The following is a 23,619-nucleotide window of genomic DNA, read 5'->3' as shown; positions in this document are numbered from 1 at the left end:
TTCCTAAAACAAACCAGATTATGATCATAACATTTTGAAAACTGTGTTTGCTACATCAGCCTATGCGTTAACCGTGAACTTCACTTAGTGCTCACCCTTGTTTTTCCGTCATATTGAGTGTCTTTCAAATAAACACTTAGCCTATTAAACAAATGTTGCAACCGAGATGGCAGATAACACTGCTGATGTGAACAGAGATAATATCTAAGTGTTCAATGGTAACTTACTTTCAATAATTACTCAGGAAGTAAACTAACAAGAGCCATGGTTTGTAGAAGAATTTTAGCAGGTGCTTTCTTAAGCTGATTGTATTAAAATAAACTGACTTGGGTTTTTTTCAAAAGCATGTTCGTGTATTTTGTGCCGAAGTATATCCAATGATAAAATAATATGAAGCTATCGTGCCTTAAGTGCATACCGGTACTTGCTGATGTAAACTCAGGTTTATCAAATTCAGCCAATATAAAGTTAACAAAAGGGAATGTTATAATGTGGGTTATTTTTATATATGAATGAAGCATAGGTTAGATACTGCTATAACTTACGTTAGTAACTCTAATTTATGAAATTTTGATTAAACGAAAAGGTGGTTTGTTTTGTATAAAACATTATATTGTCTTAGACGAATTCAAGTATTTTATGTGTTATCATGGCGGTATGGTCAATTGAATTTATTGCTAGTTTGGATTAATTATGTTTTTGTTTTGTATATAATCTTTTAGCAGGATTAGTTAGTTTTGAATTAATGATATGTATTATATGCCACACACACATAGGTCAGTTTGTGTACATAATATCAAGGTAGACAGACCTTAAGCAATACGGTATTTATTATCAAAGGTCAAAGGTGTAATAAAATTCATGCGCTTCTCAGCGTCGAGAATCTTGTGGAAACGCATATTAAAAAGAAGCACAAAAGCCATACATTTGTTTAATGTATACTAATTAAATTAAAAAACCATTAGCAGATACCTAAATGTAGGATTTTATTTAAAACGTGTAATCAATTGTCTATGAAAAACATGACACTTTGTACAACATAAATACGTTAAATAACATTTCGATGTTAGATGTGTATCGTAATTTTAAAATCAATTTTGAATATGAGTCCTACTTAGACATTTTACCAAGAAGTTTGGGATACTTTTTCACCAGATGAGGATTGTCAGCCCATCCGCTACATATTCAAACTGGTCGTTATGCAAGAGACGTTGTTAGAAATCAGCGATACTGCATGTGTTGAAATTCGACCGATATTGAAGATGAATTTCAGTTTATTTGCATTTGCCCGGCGTTTAGAACCATTAGAAAAAAATACATAAAATTAGGTTATTACAAAAGGCCATCTATGTATAAATATTTAAGTTAACTGCATTCGAATAATGAAATAAGTAAATGATTTGTTAATATGTGTTAAACTTTGTTCCTATCAATATTGACATTGTAGTGTTTTCATTATGTGTTGTTGACGATGTAAATTTTACAAGTCAAAATAAACTGTCTGTCTGTCTGTCTGTCATAATATTACACAAATAAAATTAAATATAAATATATGTAAAGTATCAATTGTCGAGTTTGTTAGATTGAAATTGGTCATACTAATCAATATTTCACCAAATTCGCAAAAAATTAGCCGAGCGGTTATTCTACTTAATCTTGCAGAGGTATCGACGTATCGCAAAGCGACATTTAAATGATGGTTAGAAACATTACCTTATAACAGCGAATTATCTGTATCGAATGGTTTATCCGTACTTCGTTATGATAATGAGTCCTATTACATGGGGTCAGAAAGAACACGCTGAGATAGTTGGGGAGTTGTGCGGTTTAAACTCGGTTGTACTGCAATGAATGAAAGGGAACTGTTAATGAGTATTGAAATCTTTTCAAATATTAACTTTAAGTGAACATATTTCATTTTGTGAAAACGAATAGACAAAGTTATGAGTGTTATGGTGATATGAAGAAGTGATTATAGTGGTTTTAGACTGTATATATATTATAATTAATAATAAACGTTATGCAAAAAGTATACATATATCGTTTATTTATATATTTATTTTTTATTATAATTAAAGTTGTTCTTGTTTAATGATTAGGCAAATCACTTATAAACATTGAACAGGTATTGTTACACTAAGTCTATCTATTAAGGGTGTAGTGCCCATTTAAATCTAAACGAAATCAAATGAATTCGTTAAGAAAAATATTTGAACCGTGCGCTGTGAAAAAGGGTTTTAATGCATGTGCGTAAAGTGCCGTCCCAGATTAGCATTTGCAGTCTGCACAGGCTAATCACGGACGACACTTTCCGCTGTTATTATATTGTTCGTTTACAGAGAGTCTCTTCTTAGCACAAATCCAGAGAGGCGGAAAGTGTCGTCCCTTATTAGCCTGTGCGGACTTCACAGGCTAATCTGGGACGACACTTTACGCACATAAAACCGCCTTTTCACAGAGCGCGGCTCATTTAAAATTGTGTTATTTCAAAATATGTGAAATGCGGAAACAACACAATTCATGATGAGTGAATCAAATCGTAAGGGCGCGTTGATGATATATGTGTGTGTATACATCATTTCTAACTGCATGTGTATGGGAGATATATGAATAAGGCACGACCACGAGGTTGCAAATAAAATTATCTATTTCACTAGCCGATCCCACAATCAGCTAATACTCACTAAAGAGGAAAGGCGTATATTAAACTACGAAATAATCTGGAATTGCGCATATATCCATAAGTTTTGCTAGGATGGTCTTTGAATGAATAGTTCAAATATTTTACGTGCGTTTCTTTTGTGTACTAAAGCTTTGTATTTTAACGTTTATAACTTAACGTTTTTTTTTGAGCAAATAATGTTTCTCTATGTTTCATTAAGCTGTTTTTAAACATTTACTCGTGTGCCTATAATTTTCAATTAATATTAAAAATTGATCGCAAAGTATAAACTAAACGCTTTACGCTATGGGAAGTTATAGTACATTTATTTCAAAAGTAAAAGCATCAACTTGACAAAACAAGCACACACATCACGTGTTCTGTTTGCTCATTGCTCGATGCTTAGCTTTAATGTATTGTTAATTGGTGTATATTAAGAACTCCAACTTAACACCGGTTATAGCCCTTTAAATTGTTCAGTAACCATAGTAATGCAATGACCCCAGTTTTAACTAGAAGTGGCGCGGCAGAGGCCGACGCGTATCCACACTCCGCATAGATGTTAAATTAAAAGGCAGTTTTGGGTGCGCAAGGCCTATGTTGATGGGGCCCCAGGATAAGTAACATGGAAATGGATGGTCGAGATAGACCGTGTTGTCATAAGAGATGTTCAATATTTATTTGAAGTCAATTGGTGAATAAATGAAGAAGTTATGTTAAAACAAAATTTTGGGTACGAAAAAAAATTTGGGTTCGAATAAATTATGCCCCAAAAAATGTTTGGGTACGAAAAAAAATGTGGATAATCCAAAATATTTGGGTACGAAAAAACGTGGGTAAGAAAAAGCATTGGGTACGAAAAATTTGGGTACGAACAAATTTGGGAACGAAAAACAAATTGGGTAAAAAAATTGGGTACAAAAAAACGGGTACGAAAATAAATATGGGTACGAAAAAATTTGCTCACTAAAATATTGGGTACGAAACAATTTGGTACGAATAAAAATAATTGGGTAAAAAAATGGGTACGAAAAAAAATGGGTACGAAAAAAAAATTGGGGTACGAAAAAAAATGGGTACGAAAAAAATTGGGTACGAAAAAAATAAGGTACGAACAATTTTGGAAGTTATGTTTACACAAAATTTTGGGTGTGCGTGGTCGGCCACTATCTCCTCGTACACTATTAGCACTAGAACCTTGAAACTGACACACATGGTAGCTATGAGAATATGTGCGAGGGTGCACTATAAGAAATTGTTATCTGACCCCTGGGTCAAAAGTTATTATCATGTGCGTCGCACGTTGTTAGTAAAATTAGTGTTTTACCCATTTTACCCATTTATTTACCCATAACTTTTTACTCATGGGTCAGATCAAAATTCCGTCGCCGTCTCCGTCGCACATATGCTCATAGCTACCATGTTTGTAAGTTTCAAGGTTCTAGTGCTAATAGTGTTGGAGGAGATAGCGGCCGAACAGACGGACAGAAAGATGGAGACCAACACAATATACCTACGCTTTTAAAAGCGTGGGGATAATCATTTGTTTTGCGTAGTGTAACCTTGTATTGCAGTGGTAATTTACGAAATGTCTGAGCGAAAAATACTAAAGCATTGGTATAAGAATGTCTCTCCCGATATTTTTTCTTAAGGTTCATTTCTTCCCTATACCCAAACACCAATCTGATTAGAAACTATTTAAAAACTGTGTTTGCTACATTAGCCTTTGCGTTAACCGTGAAATTCACTTAGTGCTCATTGTTTTTGTTTATCCGTCGTATTCAGTTTCTTTCAAATTATCACTTACTCTATCAAACAATCGTTGTAACTGAGTTGGTAAATAACGCCGCTGATGTGAACAGAGATAACTTCTTCATGTGTTCAAGATAACTATCTTTCAATTATAACTCAAGAAGTGAAATGCAAGAGCCATGTGATGTGTACATGCTTTGAAAAATACTTTGAGCTGGTAATTCCTTTTGGTGTTCGTATTCAAAACGTGTAACTTTTGTTTTTTCAGCATGTTCGTGACTTTTGGGGCATCCTCACAACATTTCGTTTGAAGTTGTGGATGAAAGTCAAACGAACGGCTTAACTGGGTCCGATTTTATAGGCAATGGATTGCGTGTTAAAAAGGTCACTGGAATATTCCCTTTCTGTACTTCGAATATGATACCATCCGTTCTTATTGGAGTCTGTTCGATGAAATATAAGTGATCTTATATTTTGTGCATACTGGCTGATATCCACGAACCACTTTCAAATTCAGCTAAAAAAGTAAACGAAAGGATTAAGTTACTTTTTTTGAAACATTTTTTTTTATTATTAATTTTTATTATTTGCAGGATTGGTAAGGTACTGGTTAAGCGTACGCGCAGTTTATGCAATATATGACATTGTTTTTATTAAACAGTAAGCCGTTTTGTGGAAGACTTTATTTGGTCTTCAATAAATAAATTCGAGCAGTTTATTTGTTAGAATGGCGTTAAGTGCGAACGCCCAGTTTAATTAATAGAACGTTCAACTATTGTTTGTTTGTTATATATTGGTCAGATTTGTATTATTTTATTTATTTTTTTACTTTCACGGTTCAATTTATACGTGTACTTTTGCTGGCGATGGAGTCTTACAGTGCAGTAAGAAGGAAAATAAATAAAACCATAATATTCACCCTTTATGAGCTTAATTATTAAGTTCAGACTGCAAACGAGGCAGCATTTGTCAAATGGTTATGAATATTGGTGACATAATGGTCAGAGATGTATGCAACCATTAATCACTGCGGAATACGTTATGCATGCATGACTTTTGTCACTACTTTTCATTACTGCTATGCAGTATGCAAATTTACTCAATACATGTTTGTTGTTTGACGGTATGTTTTTTGTATATCTTTAATTTATATTGACAACCGTTTGAAAATGAGCATGTACATGTTGCATTGTGTCTGATGGTGGATCGGTGCAAAAGATCGTCGTTTAAAACACTCGATACAATCCATTCTTATTTTGAATTTATGTCAATTTTTAGCATTTATTATGTATATAATATGTTGTATTTGTTGGTGCGATTCATAAGTTTGTAATGTTTAACAAATGAAAAATGATGCAAGTCAAAATCAGTTTTTTATTGTTACAAGTAACGCCTGAGTGTCCTATGATTGATTTAGTGTTTTATTGCCCTTTACTTTGGATGAACTAATGAACTAATGAACATGTCCGGAATCTGACACGAACAGTTTAAAGTCGTGTTTCTGATTAAATTATAATGAATTAATGTCACTAATTTTCACCACTTTGCATTAAATTAATTAAATTATTATATTATTGAAAGGTATTACGATTTAAATAATTATCAAACTTAAAGGTTGTCCTTTACAAACCCTTGTTGACTTACTTGATATTATTATATAATAGTTTTAGAGACCTAACCAGGGAAAACCGCCGTACGGCGTCAGATGAACTTAAAATACAGAATGTGAAATTTCAAATCACGATGACATCGACACAAAAATAAGTTACATAATTTGATGAACAATAATACAATCCGGTGACGTGCAGCGTTAAATTCATAAAAGTGTATTATCCTGCCCTTGTGATGTATGTGATAATTTATGTATCATAGACACACAGTTTGTATCACAGTATGACACATTATAAACAGATAAAACACTTTTTTTGCTTTTGCTGTTTGATTCGACTGACGACAAGTGAATAAACCCTTTCCCACTCAGAAGCACAGTGAAAATGTATGTGCAAACAGCATAAGACCGCAACAGCCTGCGAGTAACTCGCAGTCTGTTTAGGTTATATGCTGTTTGCTGAACACCAGTATCTTGGGGTTGGAAATGAAGCCTTTAAAACTTTATTTTAATAAGAAAGGTCTGTAATTAAATGCAACTTTCTTAGGGACTACCAATACGTCAAAATACGTATTTCTGTGAAAACCTGGTTTAATTCATATGCGTAAGTTGTCGTCCTAGATTAGCCTGTGCATTATTTTTGTAAGAATTTTCACAGTTGCTGTCAACAACGACCGTTATTGTATTAAGTTGTATTTCAAACTCTTTGATCTTAAATCACAGATGAATACTTTACAAAATGCACATATTTAAATATAGTTATTCGCTTTGATTTAATTGTAATACATCTAACCAATATACGCAATAACCTTTAAAACGGCAAATGAAAATTAAATTGAATTTTACCATTGATTGTGGGCCATTTTTCATACAAATGTTCACGTAAGGCATACATAATTAATGCGCACGTTTGAATAAAAAGTGTAATGTCAATAAACTCAGACTTTAATTATATTTCAAATCGAACTTTGGTCCTACTGTACATAGCTGTGGAGTTGTTATTGTAGTTTTTTATTTATATATTTAAGTACATTTTGGCTGTTTCCATGGCGTGTGACGTTCTTGTTTTCCTCGTTCAACAACTGGTATTAAATTTAAACGTGTATGTAGATTTGGTATCGGAGTATCGCTAAGACAGTCAAACGATAGGGTGCGTTTACCTTGTCTTGTTATCAAAGCGACTGTTAAGTCTTAGATAAAACATAACCTTACCAGCGAACTATCGGTCTTATCAATACTGCGTTAAGAAAGAGAGTCTGTTTACTTGGTGGAGTAGAAAAGAACTCTTCTGAAATAGTTTGGATGTTACACGGCTGAAACATGGTTGTGCTGTAATAAAGGAAAATTAAAAATGAATTGTTAATGATTATTTGCAAATAGAAAGGTATTACAAAGCCTTGTTTTAATTAAACATATTTTATTTCGTGAACACACATGGATACATAGATCGTTTGCGTTTTTTATGAATGAAAAGTAATAGCGGTTATAGTAGCTGATGGACTGTTAATATATAATAATTTGAAATACTTTTGATGAACGACATATCGATTTTTTTACTTTACGATTTTTTTTTCAAATTTGCACAAAAAAACACAAAATGAAAAAATGTATCATTTCATTTGGTAATGAATCTGTACAAAATCAAATGAATTCGTGAAGAAATATATTAAAAGAGTGTAGAAATCAAAATATTAAACATGTGGATATAGAACAGTTTACGATGACTGAATCAAATTTCCAATCTTCGTTGATTAAATATGTATTTATCTATATAATGTTCCACTGCATGTCTGCGGGAATATTTGGAATAACGCATGACAGTGAAATTGCAAATAATAACATTCATTACGATCGCCGTTCGCGTGACCAGCTCAAAGTTTCTAGCGTGGAGAGAAAGTATATTAATAAGCGAAAAAGGCTGGAATTACGCTGGGGATTTGACGTCGACGTAAGTTTTGCTGTTGTTTTTATGAGCCGCGCTCTTTGATAAATTAAGGGGGTTTAATGCATGTGCGTAAGGAGTCGTCGCTGATTAGCCTGTGCAGTCCGTCCGCACGGCACTACGCATAAACTTGATTTTTGCGAAAAAAAGACTTTCTTGAAACAGAAAATATCATAAAAGCTGAAAATGTCGTCCCTGATTAGCCTGTGCGGGCTGGACATTGTTATATATTTTTTTCAACTGAGCACGGACTAAATATATTCCAAAATCGCGTTTTTACAAGAGTCATGTATTGTCAAAATTAAGCTCGGTATTGAGTTCGGATGCGTTTAATATAGTCAATATTATGTTGAAGAACTCGATAGAACAAAGTTCGGATGCGTTAAATATAGCCCATATTGTGTTGAACTACTCGATAGAACAAAGTTCGGATGCGTTGAATATAGTCCATATTGTGTTAAAGAACTCGATAGAACAAAGTTCGGATTTGTTAAATATAGCCCATATTGAGTTGAAGAACTCGATAGCACAAAGTTCGGATGCGTTAAATATAATCCATATTGTGTTGAAGAACTCGATAGAGAAAAGTTCGGATGCGTTAAATATAGTCCATATTAAATTGAAGAACTTGATGGAACAAAATGTTTATAATGGGTCTTTTTAGATTAAATATAAAAGTCTGGACTGTGGCAATAGTTTTCTTGACGGATTCATTTAGAATCGCCTGAAGTATACGTTTAGCTTATTGTCGTGCCGGGTATTTCGTAAATTACAGGGCATGGATTCATAAATCGCGGCCCATGTAGCAATCATAATTTGACAGCTGACGGATTTCAATTTTAGGATTCTGGATGCTAATTTGTAATGGATAATGCAATATATCGTTGCCTGAAATACTTGTCCATGTCCATGAGATTTGAACGTTTTTGAGAAAATTATGTTCTTCTAATTTTTATTAAGTTGCGTTTCAACATATACGGAAGTGCTTAATTTCCGATTAATATAAGACCGTCATCACATATCAGTTACGTTTAGCATATGCACTTAATATTGTAACAATTTGATATTAAAATGATTTACATACCAAAAAAAAACAATTTGAAAAAACAGTCACAAAATATTAATCACCCATTTTTATTGCTCGTTTGTCGATGTATGTTAGGCTTTACTCTTTTTTAATGAGCCTCGCTCCGGGGAAACTGGGCGTAATATACATGCTTTAAGCTTCGTTCCAGATTAGCCTGTGCAGACAGCACAGACGAATCATGGACGACACTTTTCGCCGTAACTGGATTTTTTCTAATAAGAGAGTTTGTTCATACCTAATAACCAGAAATTGTCGTCCTTGATAAGCCTGTGCGGACTGCACAGGCTAATCTGGAACGCACATACATTAAGTCCCGATTGTTAGAGCGAGACTCAAAAACTTTAATCCTCCAGTTTAACACCGGTTAAAGCCCTAAGACCTTTCAGTTTTTCCAATGTGGTGAATCAGTTTTAATAATTGGTTTTGTTTAGTGATTTGTTGCAGGTATTGCACTGTACTCCATAAGCATTTATCCACATGCCTTAAATAAAATACTCAATGGATGTAACACGAATTTGTCACCTGATAATATTCCTAGGGTTTATTTATTGCTTTACTCAAAAACTAATGTGATTAAAAATGATTGAAGACTTTGTTTGCTACATTAGCCTTTTTGTTAAGCGCAAAATTCACTTAGTGCACACTCGTTTTTATTTTCGTCATATTCAGTGCTTTTTTCAAATAATCACTTGCTCTCTTAATAAACGCGGGTAACTGATTCGGTAGATAAAATCGCAGATGTGACCCGATATAGCTTTTTCATGTGATAGAGAACTATCTTTCTTCATTAACTCGTGAAATGTATGAACAATGGTAATATGACGTCAACATGCTTCTTAGAAGATTTCGAGCAGGTAATTCCTTATGGTTTTTTGGTATTACAAAAATGTGACTAGTGTTTTGGTATAACATCATGTGCGTGACTTTTGTGCATTATTTACACATTTCGTTTGAAGTTGTGTATAATAGAAAAACGATAAGCTTTCTTGAGTCAGATTGTATGGCAGTTGGCAGTGATTAAAACATCCACTTCAATCGTTTTATTCATGTATATGGATATGATACTATCCATTTACTGCAAAGTCGTTCCCATCCTAAGTAGAAAGCTATCGTATCGTTTGTGCATACTGGTTAATGCATCGTGGTTTTCGTTTTTAGTGCATGCCGCATAGATTAGGTACTCTAATAGCGTACGTGTAGTTACTGTAATATATGACCTTCATTAAAGAGTGAGGCTTTTTGTTTGGAAGAGGAATGTAACTATATTGTCTTAAATATATACAAATTTTAATACTTAAAGTTGATCTTACCAAAAAGGCAGAGAAGCGATATACGTCGCTGTAGCGTAGTGGATATGGTGTGTGCCCGGAAGATCATGAGTTCGATCCCCACTCTCTGAACGTTCGTTATATCTCCCTCCCCCTCCCCCCCCCCCCAAAAAAAAAAATATTCGTAGTACAGGCTCTACCGAGGAAACAGATTCGATTTTGTTTCAAAAAGCCCAAGGCTTTCGATGCAATTGAGCTAAAATAGGCGGACGGCCAATTATATTGATAGAACGGTTTGTTCAAATATTTGTTATGGCATGTTTTAGCACGATGATTCTCTTTGCTTTGTACTGTGCAATTTATAAGTGTTCTCTCATCGGCGATGGAGTATGATAATTCAATACGTAGGTGGGTAAATGCAATCATAATACTATGGGAATTGAGTATATTAAAATTGATCGTTTACCTACATCCAACAACAGGAACGAAAACGCGGTCACAAATGTAAATATCCCTACCAAATGTACCTTTATGGGCTTAATTATTAAAAATAGAATGCAAATTATGCGACATTTGTCACTAAGATATTTGAATATTTGTGAAATAGCAGTCATTATATAAATTCGTACAACTATTAATTAATCAACAAGGAAGACTTTATGAATGTATTTATGAATGTATTTATTTTCGACTACTTTTCACTACTGCTTTAAGCAGTAGGAAAATTAACTTAACATGTATTTTCTGCTTTTTGTGGTTGTTTTTAAATTAATTCCTTAATTTAAATTGAATACTTTTTGAAAGGGATCGTTTACAGGTGCATAGGGCCCGACGGTAGATCGATACAAAAGCGCCGGTTCAAAAGGAGTCGTCGTTTCAAATGCTCGATACCATCTTTTTACTTTATAAAAAAAACTCAATCTTAAGCATTCATGTATGATTCTGTATTTGTTTATTGTATTTATTTAGTTTAAATTATGTAAACAATTAAAAGTGATACAAATGGCATACAATTCAGGTTTTTGATGTTAAAAAAGCCAGCTTTTACATACGCCTAAGACTGCTGATCGTGTGTTCATATCATTTAACCCCTTAAAACTTAGATACGTATTTCACCCTTTACCACCTAGATACGTATTTAATGTTCGGGAACTAATGACCATGCGCAGAAATTTCAACAATCAGTTTACAATCAGTTTTCTGATGCATTTTTTAAATAATATTTTTTTATGTGTGATAAATTGATACACCACAAACATATGTCCATTTGTGTACATAAAATTAATGTAAATTAACAATAAACTATGTGATAACTATTATCCAAGTTTACAGGTTTAAACAATAATTCGTAAGCTGCTCAATTCAATTAATATTTAAGAAAAATCTACTAAAAATAAGCAGCAACGCCTGTAATGCGTTTAATATTGGAATAATAAAATTCCAAAATACAGAAGCAATAAGGATAGTATTGCATCTGTTTTAAAAACATGTGATCCAGTGTCTATACAGTGCATGACTGTTCGTACTAGAACAAGGCTAACCAGTATAAGGACTAAACGAAAGTCAAATCGCCTTGGAACAGGCTCTTCAACCAAACTCGGGGATTAAATCAGTTAAACGACATAAAAATATTCACACTTAACGAATTATCTTTTGTTTCAGGAATATTTGGAAAAATACGGGTATCTACGGACTATACCGAGAGAGATTTCAAACAGAAAGATCCAGGTCCACTCGAAGCTAGACCGAAAACATGCCATCAGGTAGTGCATATAACAAACTGATCCTCGGTTTGGGAAAATGGGGCTTAATGCACGTGTGTAAATATTTGTTCGAGACTAGCCCTTGCATTTCGCACCGGCTAATTAGGAACGACGTTTGCCGCTTGAATTATATTTTTCCTTTAAAGTAGGTTCGTTTCTTAGCAAAAATCCAGTTTAGGCGAGAAGTGTCGTTTCTGACAGGCCTTCTAGGACTGCATAGGCTAATCTGGGACGACCCTGTACGCACATGTATTAAGCCCAGTTTTCCCAGAACAAGGTTCATTAAGTTAAGTTTAACTTACAGTTTAGATGAAGAAAAAATAAACTAGACAAAATGTATAACGTGCAATGCATAAAGTACATGGTAAACACTAGTGTTGATAAATAAGGTGATCTCGCAGCTTGTGAGAAAACCATGTCAGTATGTAATGTATGGTATACGCATGGTTTGGTTGAAGGAAAACTTGCCATAATTTTATTTATTAAATAGAATAGTTGTGGTTTTAGGATAGCATTTCTAAGCTTGGCTAACATGTCATCTGGTATGCATATACTCGAGTAAAGTTTGGTTTGTAGCTTGTTTCTTTGTATTTAATATTACCGCTGTCAGACCCGCCCGTTATGCTCAAAAGTTATCGACAATAACGTGGTTGTTTTATAAAATGTGTGCACGGTTGGTTTTGAAATGCAATTGTTGATGACACAAGCGATGACATGCGAAGTAGCATTGGCTTATATAAACATGAACACCAATTTTTCGAAATCAATTATAAATTATAAATGAATTTTATTAATTCGACATATAAACGTTTTCGTCCAAATAAAAACTGTAACATAACTAAAAATCCCTTTAAGTGTGTCTTATTCGCAAAGTTTAATTGGTCAATTATCGAACGTTAAAGTATGCAACTACTGATTTGGTCAATATAACATTTATTGAGTAACAAATGTAAAGGAAGCGTGTTAAATCCATTACTTAAAACGTTAATTGGCATTTTGAAAATCAAATCATTGTCACTGAATGGGTGGTTTTGTAATTACGATATTATGATATTTAAAATGCTCACCTCGACATTGGAAACCTCGTGGGTCAAAGTGTTACACGCAAAATCGGCATTTGTTATCGATAAATCTCAAGCCAGACACCTGTTAGTATGTTTAACTTGTGGCAGTAAAATATGTCAAAATGGCATGACATTCTGGGTTTGCAGTCACTCGTGATTATGCGCTCCGTGTTATCAATGCACTCGGATAATTTGAACAATTTTCTTCAGACGAGATGAATGTCTTCCTAAACTCTAAGCATTCAAGTTGAGTAATAAATAATTTCGTTAGAGCATGCCCTTCATAATTTGCATAAAGAATGCCACACTGAATTTAACATTTATTGAACTGTATTTGGAATATTTGCTGCAATGCTGTTGGTAAAAAATTATACAATTCATGAAAATATCTGCCAATGCAGTCTGAATCATGTGACGTTTCCTCGAGTAAATTAAAATAATTTTGTTCATGTACGCACTCCCCTAATATACAGAAGTACCTTTTATTGAACGAGTCGAATTCAGTGAATTAAATGTGTTGCATCGAAGGGGTTTGATGACTATGACCTTCGAGACGTTTAATAGAAGTAATATAAATGAGTCGTGCTGTGTGAAAAAGGCGTTTAATGCATGTGCTTAAAGTGTCGTCCCAGATAAGCATGTGCAGTCCGAACAGGCTAATCATGGACGGCATTTACCGCTTTTATGCTATTTTTCTTCTTTTAAAGTCTCTTTAAGCAAAATTCAGTTTGGATGGAAAGTGTCGTCCCTGGTTAGCCTGTTCGGATTGCACAGGCTAATCTGAGACGACACTTTACTCACATGCATTAAACCCCATTTTCATAGAGCGCGGTTCAGATAGTAGTAGTATCATACGTAGGCTATGTCTCTGGTCCAAGTATCATACGTAGGCTATGTCTCTGGTCCAAGTATAGATGTACCATTTGAAGCCTTCCATCATAGTATCATTCGTAGGCTATGTCTCTGGTCCAAGTATAGATGTACCATTTGAAGCCTTCCATCATAGTATCATACGTAAGCTATGTCTCTGGCCCAAGTATAGATGTACCATTTGACGCCTTCCATCACAGCATTGTTGTTGTGTAGATAAAACAAAATTGATTTAAACACATCATCAAAGCGTTTCTTTTTCACTGTTAAATCAAACGCCGTTTATTTAGCCATTTTGCAGAACATATATATGTTTACTGCTAATTTATTTTGGACAACAAGTACCATCTTTTCAATGATTTGATTTTGATGCGTTTTGATGAAATCATTTTCGACAGTTACACAGTCTATTAACTCTAATGTTAGAGCCCTTGCAAACAAGTCAGGCTTCCGTAATGTCCCTTTTTCTGTATTTTTTACTATACGCTCGTTTGAAACGTGAACATTCATATAATGATTGTGCTATTAAAATGAACACTTGTTTTTTAGGTTATATCAAGAGTTCTTTGGTCTCAAACCGACTGGGGGATTAAATAAAAAGACGGTTAAAGTAATGAAAGAACCGCGCTGTGCATTTCCGGACCAGAGAGAGGATGATCCATACTCCCCTGTTAGAAATTTCCATTTTTACAGATATTGTAAGTAAAAACCCATAGTCCACTGTAATGCAGTACCATTTTACATATATTGTAAGTAATAGCCCATAATCCACTGTATTGCAGTACCATTTTACATATATTGTAAGTAATAACTGAAATTCTACTGTAATACAGTACCGTTATACAGATAATGTAAGTAATAACCAATAATATTTCACTGTGATACAGTACCATTTTACAGATATTGTAAGTAATAACTGAAATTCTACTGTAGTACAGTACCGTCTTACAGATAATGTAAGTAATTATCAATATTTCACTGTAATACAGAACCATTTTAAAGATATTGTAAGTAATAACTGAAATTCTACTGTAATACAGTACCGTCTTACAGATAATGTAAGTAATTACCAATATTTCACTGTAATACAGTACCATTTTAAAGATATTGTAAGTAATAACTGAAATTCTACTGTAATACAGTACCGTCTTACAAATAATGTAAGTAATTACCAATATTTCACTGTAATACAGTACCATTTTAAAGATATTGTAAGTAATAACCAATATTTCACTGTAATACAGTACCATGTCTACAGATATCGTAAGCACCATACCATATTCCATAGTCAGGCAGTTTCATTTCTGCAGCTGTATTGCAGATTATTCCTTATAATCTCTTGTGCTGGTGTAGATTATTTCGATGGCGACAGTGCGATAGTACGATGGCGATAATGCGATAGTCATATCGTACTGTCGCCATCGTATCATCGCATTCTCGCCATCGCGTTCTCACATTCTCGCCATCGTATTGTCGCATTGTCGTCATCGTATTCTCGCATTCTCGTCATCGTACTCTCGCATTCTCGCCATCGCGTTCTCGCATTCTCGACATCGTTTTGTCGCACTGTCGTTATCGTATTGTCGCATTCTCGTCATCGTACTCTCCAGTTCTCGTATTCTCGCCATCGTACTATCGCACTGTCGCCATCTTATTGTCGCACTGTCGTCATCGCACTGTCGCGTTGTCGTCATCGTACTATCGGGTTTTCGCATTCTTGCACTCGGGCATTGTCGCCATCGTACAATCGCACTGTCGCCATCGTAATGTCGCACTGTCGTCATCGCACTGTCGCATTGGCGTCATCGTACTATCGCGTTCTCGCATTCTCGCCATCGCGTTCTCGCATTGTAGCATTCTCGTCATCGTTCTCTCGCGTTCTCGCAATCTCGCCCTCTGGATTTTAATGTGTGACCATTATGGCACTAACTGTATTCCGTAGCAGTTCGATATGCACAGATAGTATGAGTTAAACTCCGTATCCTCATGTGAGACAGTTCCATTTGTTTTTCTATATTGTATTTTAAACTTGTTATTATTATGTAAGAGTGTGCTATTTCTACGGATATGTTATTATTTATTCTTTCCCAATATTTTTATGTCGGACTACTTTTACATGTCTGTAGTATGTTGTATTCCTACTACACCTCTTTATTTCAGACCCAAGATGGCGGCGGTCTATATTAACCTGGAGGGCCAGTAAATACACAAAGAAGATATCGCCATTAGGTCTATGGTAAACTTAATAATTGACACTTCACTTTTTTTCTTCAATCACTTAAACATTTTTTTAGGGATGGGTATGTGCCGAGTATTTCGTCGGCGACTGAGCTGTCCGTGTTAAAGCATGACATGACCTTGACATGACGCCCCTCTTGCTCATAGCTCTTGAAAATAGGACTGTTGGAGATGTCAGCCATTCAAAACTCTCAAAACAATCTTGAAAGAAATGATGATTGAATTTGAAACAACAACTTAAAAGAAAGACTTTCTCGCAAAATTCTTATCTGCATATAGGACATTCGGTTCTTGTAAAATGAATAGACATTTAATATTTAAACAATATGGAGACGCATAGTTTTAGCTATCAAAACGCAAATTTAGTATTTGTTTTTTAAGGACTACCACTCATTAAAAAGGTATAAGCCCCGCTTTTGGAAAACGGGGCTTAATGCATGAGCGTATTGTAAAGTCCGCACAGGCTCAGAGACGACACTTTCCGTTTATGGTATTTTGCGTTAAAAAGAATTATTTTCTGATCACAAATCAAGTTAAGGTGGAAACGGTCGTCCCTTATAATCCTGTGCGGACATCACAGGCTTATCGCGGACAACACGTTACACATGCATTAAGCCCCGTTTTCCCAACGCGATGCTTATTGCGAGAGCATTCTTGATCACAAGACGGATCCATACTGTTAAAAGTAACAAGGGTAACTTTCTTAATACAAAATCATGCAGTTGTTGCACCCAGAAATTGGACTCAACAATGCCCCAATATCCATCCAGGGTTGAGCGATGAAATAAATAGGTTCAAACGAAAGATAAAGCAACCTTTTGACCGGAGGAAGAAAGTAAGTAATATCTTTGGCAAAATTGGGACGATTATAGTTTATGCAGGCGTTGCTCACCAGATGTTCTATTTATCAGACTCAGCATATATAATATTTGGCATTATCGGCGACTGAACTTTCCTTATTGTGCCAATTAGATAAACAGCAATGTGGTATTTGTTGGCATCGATGTCATGAAAAAGGTCGTCCATAGTTCATTCTCCTATATTTTTGATAAAAAATATATTATATTTATATCTATATCTATATATATGAAACACACATAAACTATATTAATATAAGACGAAATAATGGAAGCATTTGGATAGAAATATTCATGAAATATCAGGGCTTGCTCTTCAATTCGCCTCATTTAGCCAATGGCTACAAATTAGCACAGTTTACTCAATATATTTCCATTTGGCTACAACGTTTTGTACATAAAACCTCATGAAAGTGATAGAATATCAAGAATTACTGTTTTCTGCGGTAAATTTGGCTAATAAAAATTTAGAACCTGTGGGAGCAAGGATACAATAATGAAAAGTTTGAAAATTAATATAATAATTGCCTATTAAGGGGTCTTTTCACGTTTTGGTATATTGACAAAATACAAAAAAAATTGTTTCATATTCGCAAAATTTCGTTGTTGTTATGCTATGTGTGAGGAAACAGTAATAATGAGCATTTACCATGCTCTAAAATATCTATTATATGCATCTTTTGACGATTTAAAAACCTGAAGATTATAAAGCGTTGCAACGCGAAAAGATTGAATAATTTGGACAGTTCTGTCGTTGTTTCTTTTCTTTTCTTTTATTCTTGTTTTTTACTGGAACTTTTTAGGTCCAATGTTTACATTGATCAATATAAAGCATTTAATGGCAAACTTCAATACCTGCCAAAATCCTGTGTAAAGGTCCGTTTAACTTAATAATTCCATGCGGTGATTTATGAAAGATGTCCCTGGATGTTTGCAGTCGGATTGTGTACATGTATGTAATATTGTAACTTATAATTGGTTCTATGTGTAAGTAGTAGTAGTGGTAATGGTAGTTGTAGAACTAGTAGTTGAAGTAGGGGTTTAAGTAATGGTAGTTGTCGTTTTTGTTATTGCTATTTTGTTGGTAGAAGTTGTAGTATTATTAGTAGTCGTTGTTGTTGTTGCTGTTGTAGTAGTAGTAGTAGTAGTAGTAGTAGAAGTAGTAGTAGTAGTAGTAGTAGTAGTAGTAGTAGTAGTAGTAGTAGTAGTAGCAGCAGCAGTTGCAGCGACAGTAGCAGCAGCACCAGTAGCAGCAATAACATTAGACGTAGTAGTAGTAGTAGTAGTAGTGTAGTAGTAGTAGAAGTAGTAGTAGTAGTAGTAGTAGTAGTAGTAGTAGTAGTAGTAGTAGTAGTAGTAGTAGTAGTAGTAGTAGTAGTAGTAGTACTACCCCTTTCTCCTTACAAAAAATACTCCTATATGCTTGCACAAAATACTTCCCCTGTATCCATAATTTAAAATACTACATCTTTATTATTTTTTATAAAAGACTAGTCCTCAATCTTGACATAAAGACAAGTCCTTAATCTTGACATAAAAGACTGCCCCTTTATCCTTCCATAAAATAATACGCCTGTATCCTTTAATAAACAATACTTCTATATATTTCATAAAATACTTCTACACATCCCTCACACAAAAGACTACCCATTCAGCCTTACGCAAAAGATTTCATCTTTATGCATATATGAAATACTACTCATTTATCCTTCAATAAAAAATACGCTTGTATCACCACATAAAAGAAAACTTCTTTATACATGTATTTCATAAAAGGCGACTATACTTTCCTATCACAAAAGCCTATTCCTTTGCCCTTACATACAAGACAACTCATGTATCCTTACATAAAAGACTCTTCCTGTTTTCTTACATAAATACTTATTCACGATATTTTCTGAATGCGAACCCTAACCCAACTGAAGTCGCCGCCATTTTGCCACAGGAAGACGTTGAAGAAGGCTTTCAACACCTGGTCCTCGGTCACAGGGTTGCGCTTCCTGTACACGAGACAGACGCCCGATATCCAGATCGACTTCGAGCACGGAAACCACGGTGACGGAGCGGGCCTGGCTTTTGACGAAACGGTGAATTTTTGTTGTTTAAGCCGATACTGTTGCAGTACTCTTTAGAAAAGGCGTATATAGGGGCTATTCTACTGTATTTTCGGTTGGTCCGACAGACTAATCAAGTACGACACGTTCCGCTTTAATGTATGCTTCTTTTACAGAAAGTATCTTGTTACTGATTATCTAGTTTAGGCGACCGAGTGCTGCACCAATGTGGGGATGACACTTTACGCAAATGCATTAAGCCCAGTTTTCGCAGTGCTAGGCTATATTTTTAAATAATGAAACTTGTACGCATTAAGAACCATAAAAATGTTTATAGGCAACACATTTTCACTAGACGTCAAACGTTTGGTGAATTAAAAAAATATTAACGATTTCTGTGTCAAACGGATATTGCATTGTATTATTTAAACATTTAAAGGGCATTAACGTGGTAATGCATTTTATTTATTTTATAAGAGTTCTCTGGAAGGGAAGTGTATTGTGTTATGCAATGCTATCAAAGCCTTGTTTAAGTACCTACCTTAACACTTGAGTTATGTTACCTTAATCAAACGAATTACACTCGTTTTTGAATAAAATTGTATTACTTCGACTTAATTCACATTTCCTTAAAAACGCGTGATCATTTCCTACTATCTAACTAGAAAAAATTGTTCATATTATCCTTTTGTACAATACTTGGTTTATTGATCCTTCTGATGGAGTGTATAACATCTTAGAATCTGGTAGATTAAACGTACGATTGCGTCAGTCATCGTCAAATCTGTTAGATGCCCCATGTTTATATATTCGACAAAGCTTTATGTGAAAGAAACACAAACGGTTCTTTATGTATTTGGCGGATCGTTATAACTTTGTAAAAGTACGGGGATTGCGTCTGCCTCGCGTCAAAAAGCAAATGTTTTGATAACAAAATAGAGTGCGCATCAAGACTCGCTTACGTGAGAACATAAGAAAAGGCAGAAAGACTAAATGGGGCGTGCTCTGTGAAAATGGGGTTTAATGCAAGTGCGTAAAGGGCTCTTCTTAGCAAAAATCCAGTTTAGGTGGAAAGTGTCGTCCCTGATTAGCCTGTGCGGACTGCACAGGCTAATCTAGGACAACACTTTACGCACATGAGTTCAACCCCATTTCACAGAGCACGGTTAAAATGTTGTATGATTTTCTTTTAATCGTACTTTTCGAGGGACATTAATTTTCGTTGATTGCGTGAATTGAACGATACATCGATTTTAACACCAACACGTCGGAAATGACCGACGCAAATTCCATTCTGTTTTCCAAAATCAGAAATCAACGAATTTGCGTTTCCACGGAAAATACTTTAACAAAAAGAGTATCCCCTTTAAAGTGATTGTTATTGAGTGGGCTGTCTATATTAGTGCTTGCTGAGAACGAAACGTCGGTTTACCCCATTGAAAGCATTTAGTACCAAAGAGCACGCATTGAAGTCGTTTTAAACTTGTTTTAATTTAAACCTTAATGTAATATACGCATGGTTTCCCACGTGAATCAATTAGATTTAGAACGCTCAACACGTTTATCCACATGACTTCCGTGACTAGAAGGGGTCACTGACTCACTGTTATACCGTGTTGATATTTAAGATGAAATATTTAAGAGGGTTTCGTTATTCCGTTTCTTCACGTTGTAATACAATCTGCGAACCGCAACATGCATTCCGAAACATAGTTTAGATTGAGAGAACATACATTCGTTACCCAATATCATGTATCCCATGTGGAAGCCAAACAAATAGCGATGCACGTTGAATGTCTGTCTTGATTGCAATGTGTCATTTTACTTCTAAGCAAAAAAATCGGTAGTTTTGTAAATTGTAAAACTGCTGTATACGTTTATGGCAAAAACTCGGTTCAAATAACTGCAAATACGCGCTTTTCCTGAAGAATACAAGGTATATAAGAACGCAACAACTATAGACGAGGAATCTGTGTCATTTGTCTTTTATACAAAAATAGTAAATGTGTATGATAATCGAAGCATATACATTCTCTTACTATCAATATAGAACTATCATGTTATGTTTGAAAAACATTCCTGTAATATTCTATGAGATTGTCTTATGAACGCTCTAACTTGAGTTAAAGCAGAGATATTTTGTAAAGTAAAGAACATAGTAAAATAACTAAAATGCATCATAATGTTTGGACGTTAATTCTAATATAGCTTTGAAAATTATGCGCATTTTCTTACGATCGTTTTTTTTTCCTTTTGTTGTTAAGTATAGCACTCTTTTATCCATTTAGTATCGCATCATCAGAACTTAAACTCGTGTGTACATGTACCCTTACGGATATGTAATGAATCTTTCAGCCGCTTTAGGGGAATCGGTGTTAAATGCATGTTCGTAAAGTCACGTCCCTTATTAAGCCAGTGCAGTCGGTCCAGGCTAATAAGGGACGACACTTGATGCTTTTATTGTATTTTGCGTTTTAAGGAAGTCACCCCTTATCTAAAGTCCACTTAAGGCGGAAAGTTTCGTATTTATTAGCCTGTGCATTCTGCACAGGCTAATATGGGACGACACAATAACGAAAACGCATAAAACCCCGTTTTCCCAGAGTGAGGTTTTAATATATTACCGGTAGTATTATAAATCTTAATATTTCCGGTAGTATGCTACATCTTTATATTACCGGTAGTATGATAAATCTTTATATTACCGGTAGTATGATAAATCTACATATATTTGTATGATAAATCTTTATATTTTCTAAAACTTTCAGGAGGGGTCGTCGGTCACGCGTTCGGGCCCGGGACGTACACGATATCCGGTGACATTCACCTGGACACGGACGAAGACTGGACCCTAGACGTAGACCCTAAATCTGGAGTCAACCTTCTTGGGGTGGCCATTCATGAAATAGGTATCCAACGCAATGGTGGTGACCGTTAAAGGCTTTGTTAAACCCTTTTTACTGTAAAATCATTATAATTTTTGGACATTTTTCGTTTGACATTATTTTTCGTAGTACAATATTTTTCGTTGGACATTATTTTTCGTGGGACATTATTTTTCGTTGGACATTATATTTCATAGGGCATCAATTTTCGTTGGACAGTATTTTTTCTGAGGACATATTTCCGTCGATTTTGTCGATTAAAACGATCCAACAATTCATCACAACCACATCACAAAATAATCGACACAAATTACTCAGTTTGTCTCAGAAAATCAGAAAACTGCGAATTATTTTTCCACGAAAAACCTTCGAAATGTCATGCCAACTATTAATGTTGGGCCAATATTGATGGGCCAAGTGTGAGATTGAGCGCTCTAAAACCGGTTTAAACCCTATTGCTTTGCATTGACCGTTCCAAGGCGGTTACCAAAGCTTTTTTCGGTTATGTGTGTATGTTGTTTCGTATTGTGCTGTTTCGTACTGTTTTGGCAATTGGTCACTTATCTTAAATAAAGGACCAACTAATTGTTACAATGGGAATGCAATACTGCTCCAGCAGTTAGTGTTTCACTTCTTTATTTTGGACATTATAAAAGAGCATTAAAGTAATAGCGTATACATCTTTCAACCCACATTTATGCATCAACAACAAACTAGATTTATCCGTTTAGATAATAAATACTTTAAAAGATAAAGTCGTGGGATTGAATTGGGATATTAGAAAATACTTTAAGATGCGGTTTTGTTACTAAAATTAAATGCATGGCGTCTATTGGGCTGCTGAACACCTGTGCTTTATGAAAAGCCATCATAAATATTAATCAAACCCTTAATCCATCCATAAAACATTCATATTTTTACAATTGGTGTACACAGTTTTAATATGAGAACACCTCATGATCATCGTTACATTATTGTACACTGATAATGTGTTATTTCTTATACATCATATGACATTGCAAATCCTTTACAATCCGACTGCGATATGATAACTGATATGCTTTTCATTGTAATAAATGTGACTCCGATAATCATGGGAATATCCTGTTGTTTGTTTGTTTGACAATAACATGTTCTTAAATATGCTATTTACCCTCTAAAATCCCTTTACATCACTTTTGCTTTGGGAACTTGTTATTAAGTGACAATCAAGCTGATTATTTCTACTCATTTATTTAAATTTTCCATTTATGCTTAGCAATATTTCGTCTTGATTAATTACCTGAAATTATGACCAGTACAGGATCCTTTAAAGCATAAATCTTGCGTGATAATAAATTATGCAAAGATGTTTACAAAAATCCTAAAGGAACTCTTGGATTTCTTTTCATACTACAAAATCGCATAATAATGGGCATATGTAAAAAATCGTATAACATGGAATATGACTATGGAATACATTTAAATGAATACTCTACTTCAATTTCATATTGAAACAAATGTCCATACATTTCATACGCCGTTTCAGACGGGACTAAAAAAACTATTCCCATGGAGATTGGTATATA

General features: G+C 34.6%; 1 protein-coding gene across 1 annotated transcript; it reads left to right on the top strand.

Moving 5' to 3' along the window:
- Nucleotides 1-9,769: 9,769 nt before the first annotated feature.
- LOC127863922 (matrix metalloproteinase-20-like) lies at nt 9,770-22,075 on the top strand (the record flags this gene model as incomplete). Its single annotated transcript, XM_052403608.1, has 6 exons — nt 9,770-9,906; nt 11,983-12,083; nt 14,567-14,715; nt 16,178-16,253; nt 19,058-19,233; nt 21,935-22,075. Coding segments are annotated over exons 1-6 (694 nt in total), but the record flags the coding sequence as incomplete, so codon positions are not given.
- Nucleotides 22,076-23,619: the final 1,544 nt, after the last annotated feature.

This window comes from Dreissena polymorpha, unplaced genomic scaffold (genome assembly GCF_020536995.1).
Source record: "Dreissena polymorpha isolate Duluth1 unplaced genomic scaffold, UMN_Dpol_1.0 chrUn060, whole genome shotgun sequence".
Taxonomy (NCBI): Eukaryota; Metazoa; Mollusca; class Bivalvia; order Myida; family Dreissenidae; genus Dreissena; species Dreissena polymorpha.
Note: the sequence above shows the minus strand (reverse complement) of the source record. Positions and strands in the feature narration are given on the sequence as shown.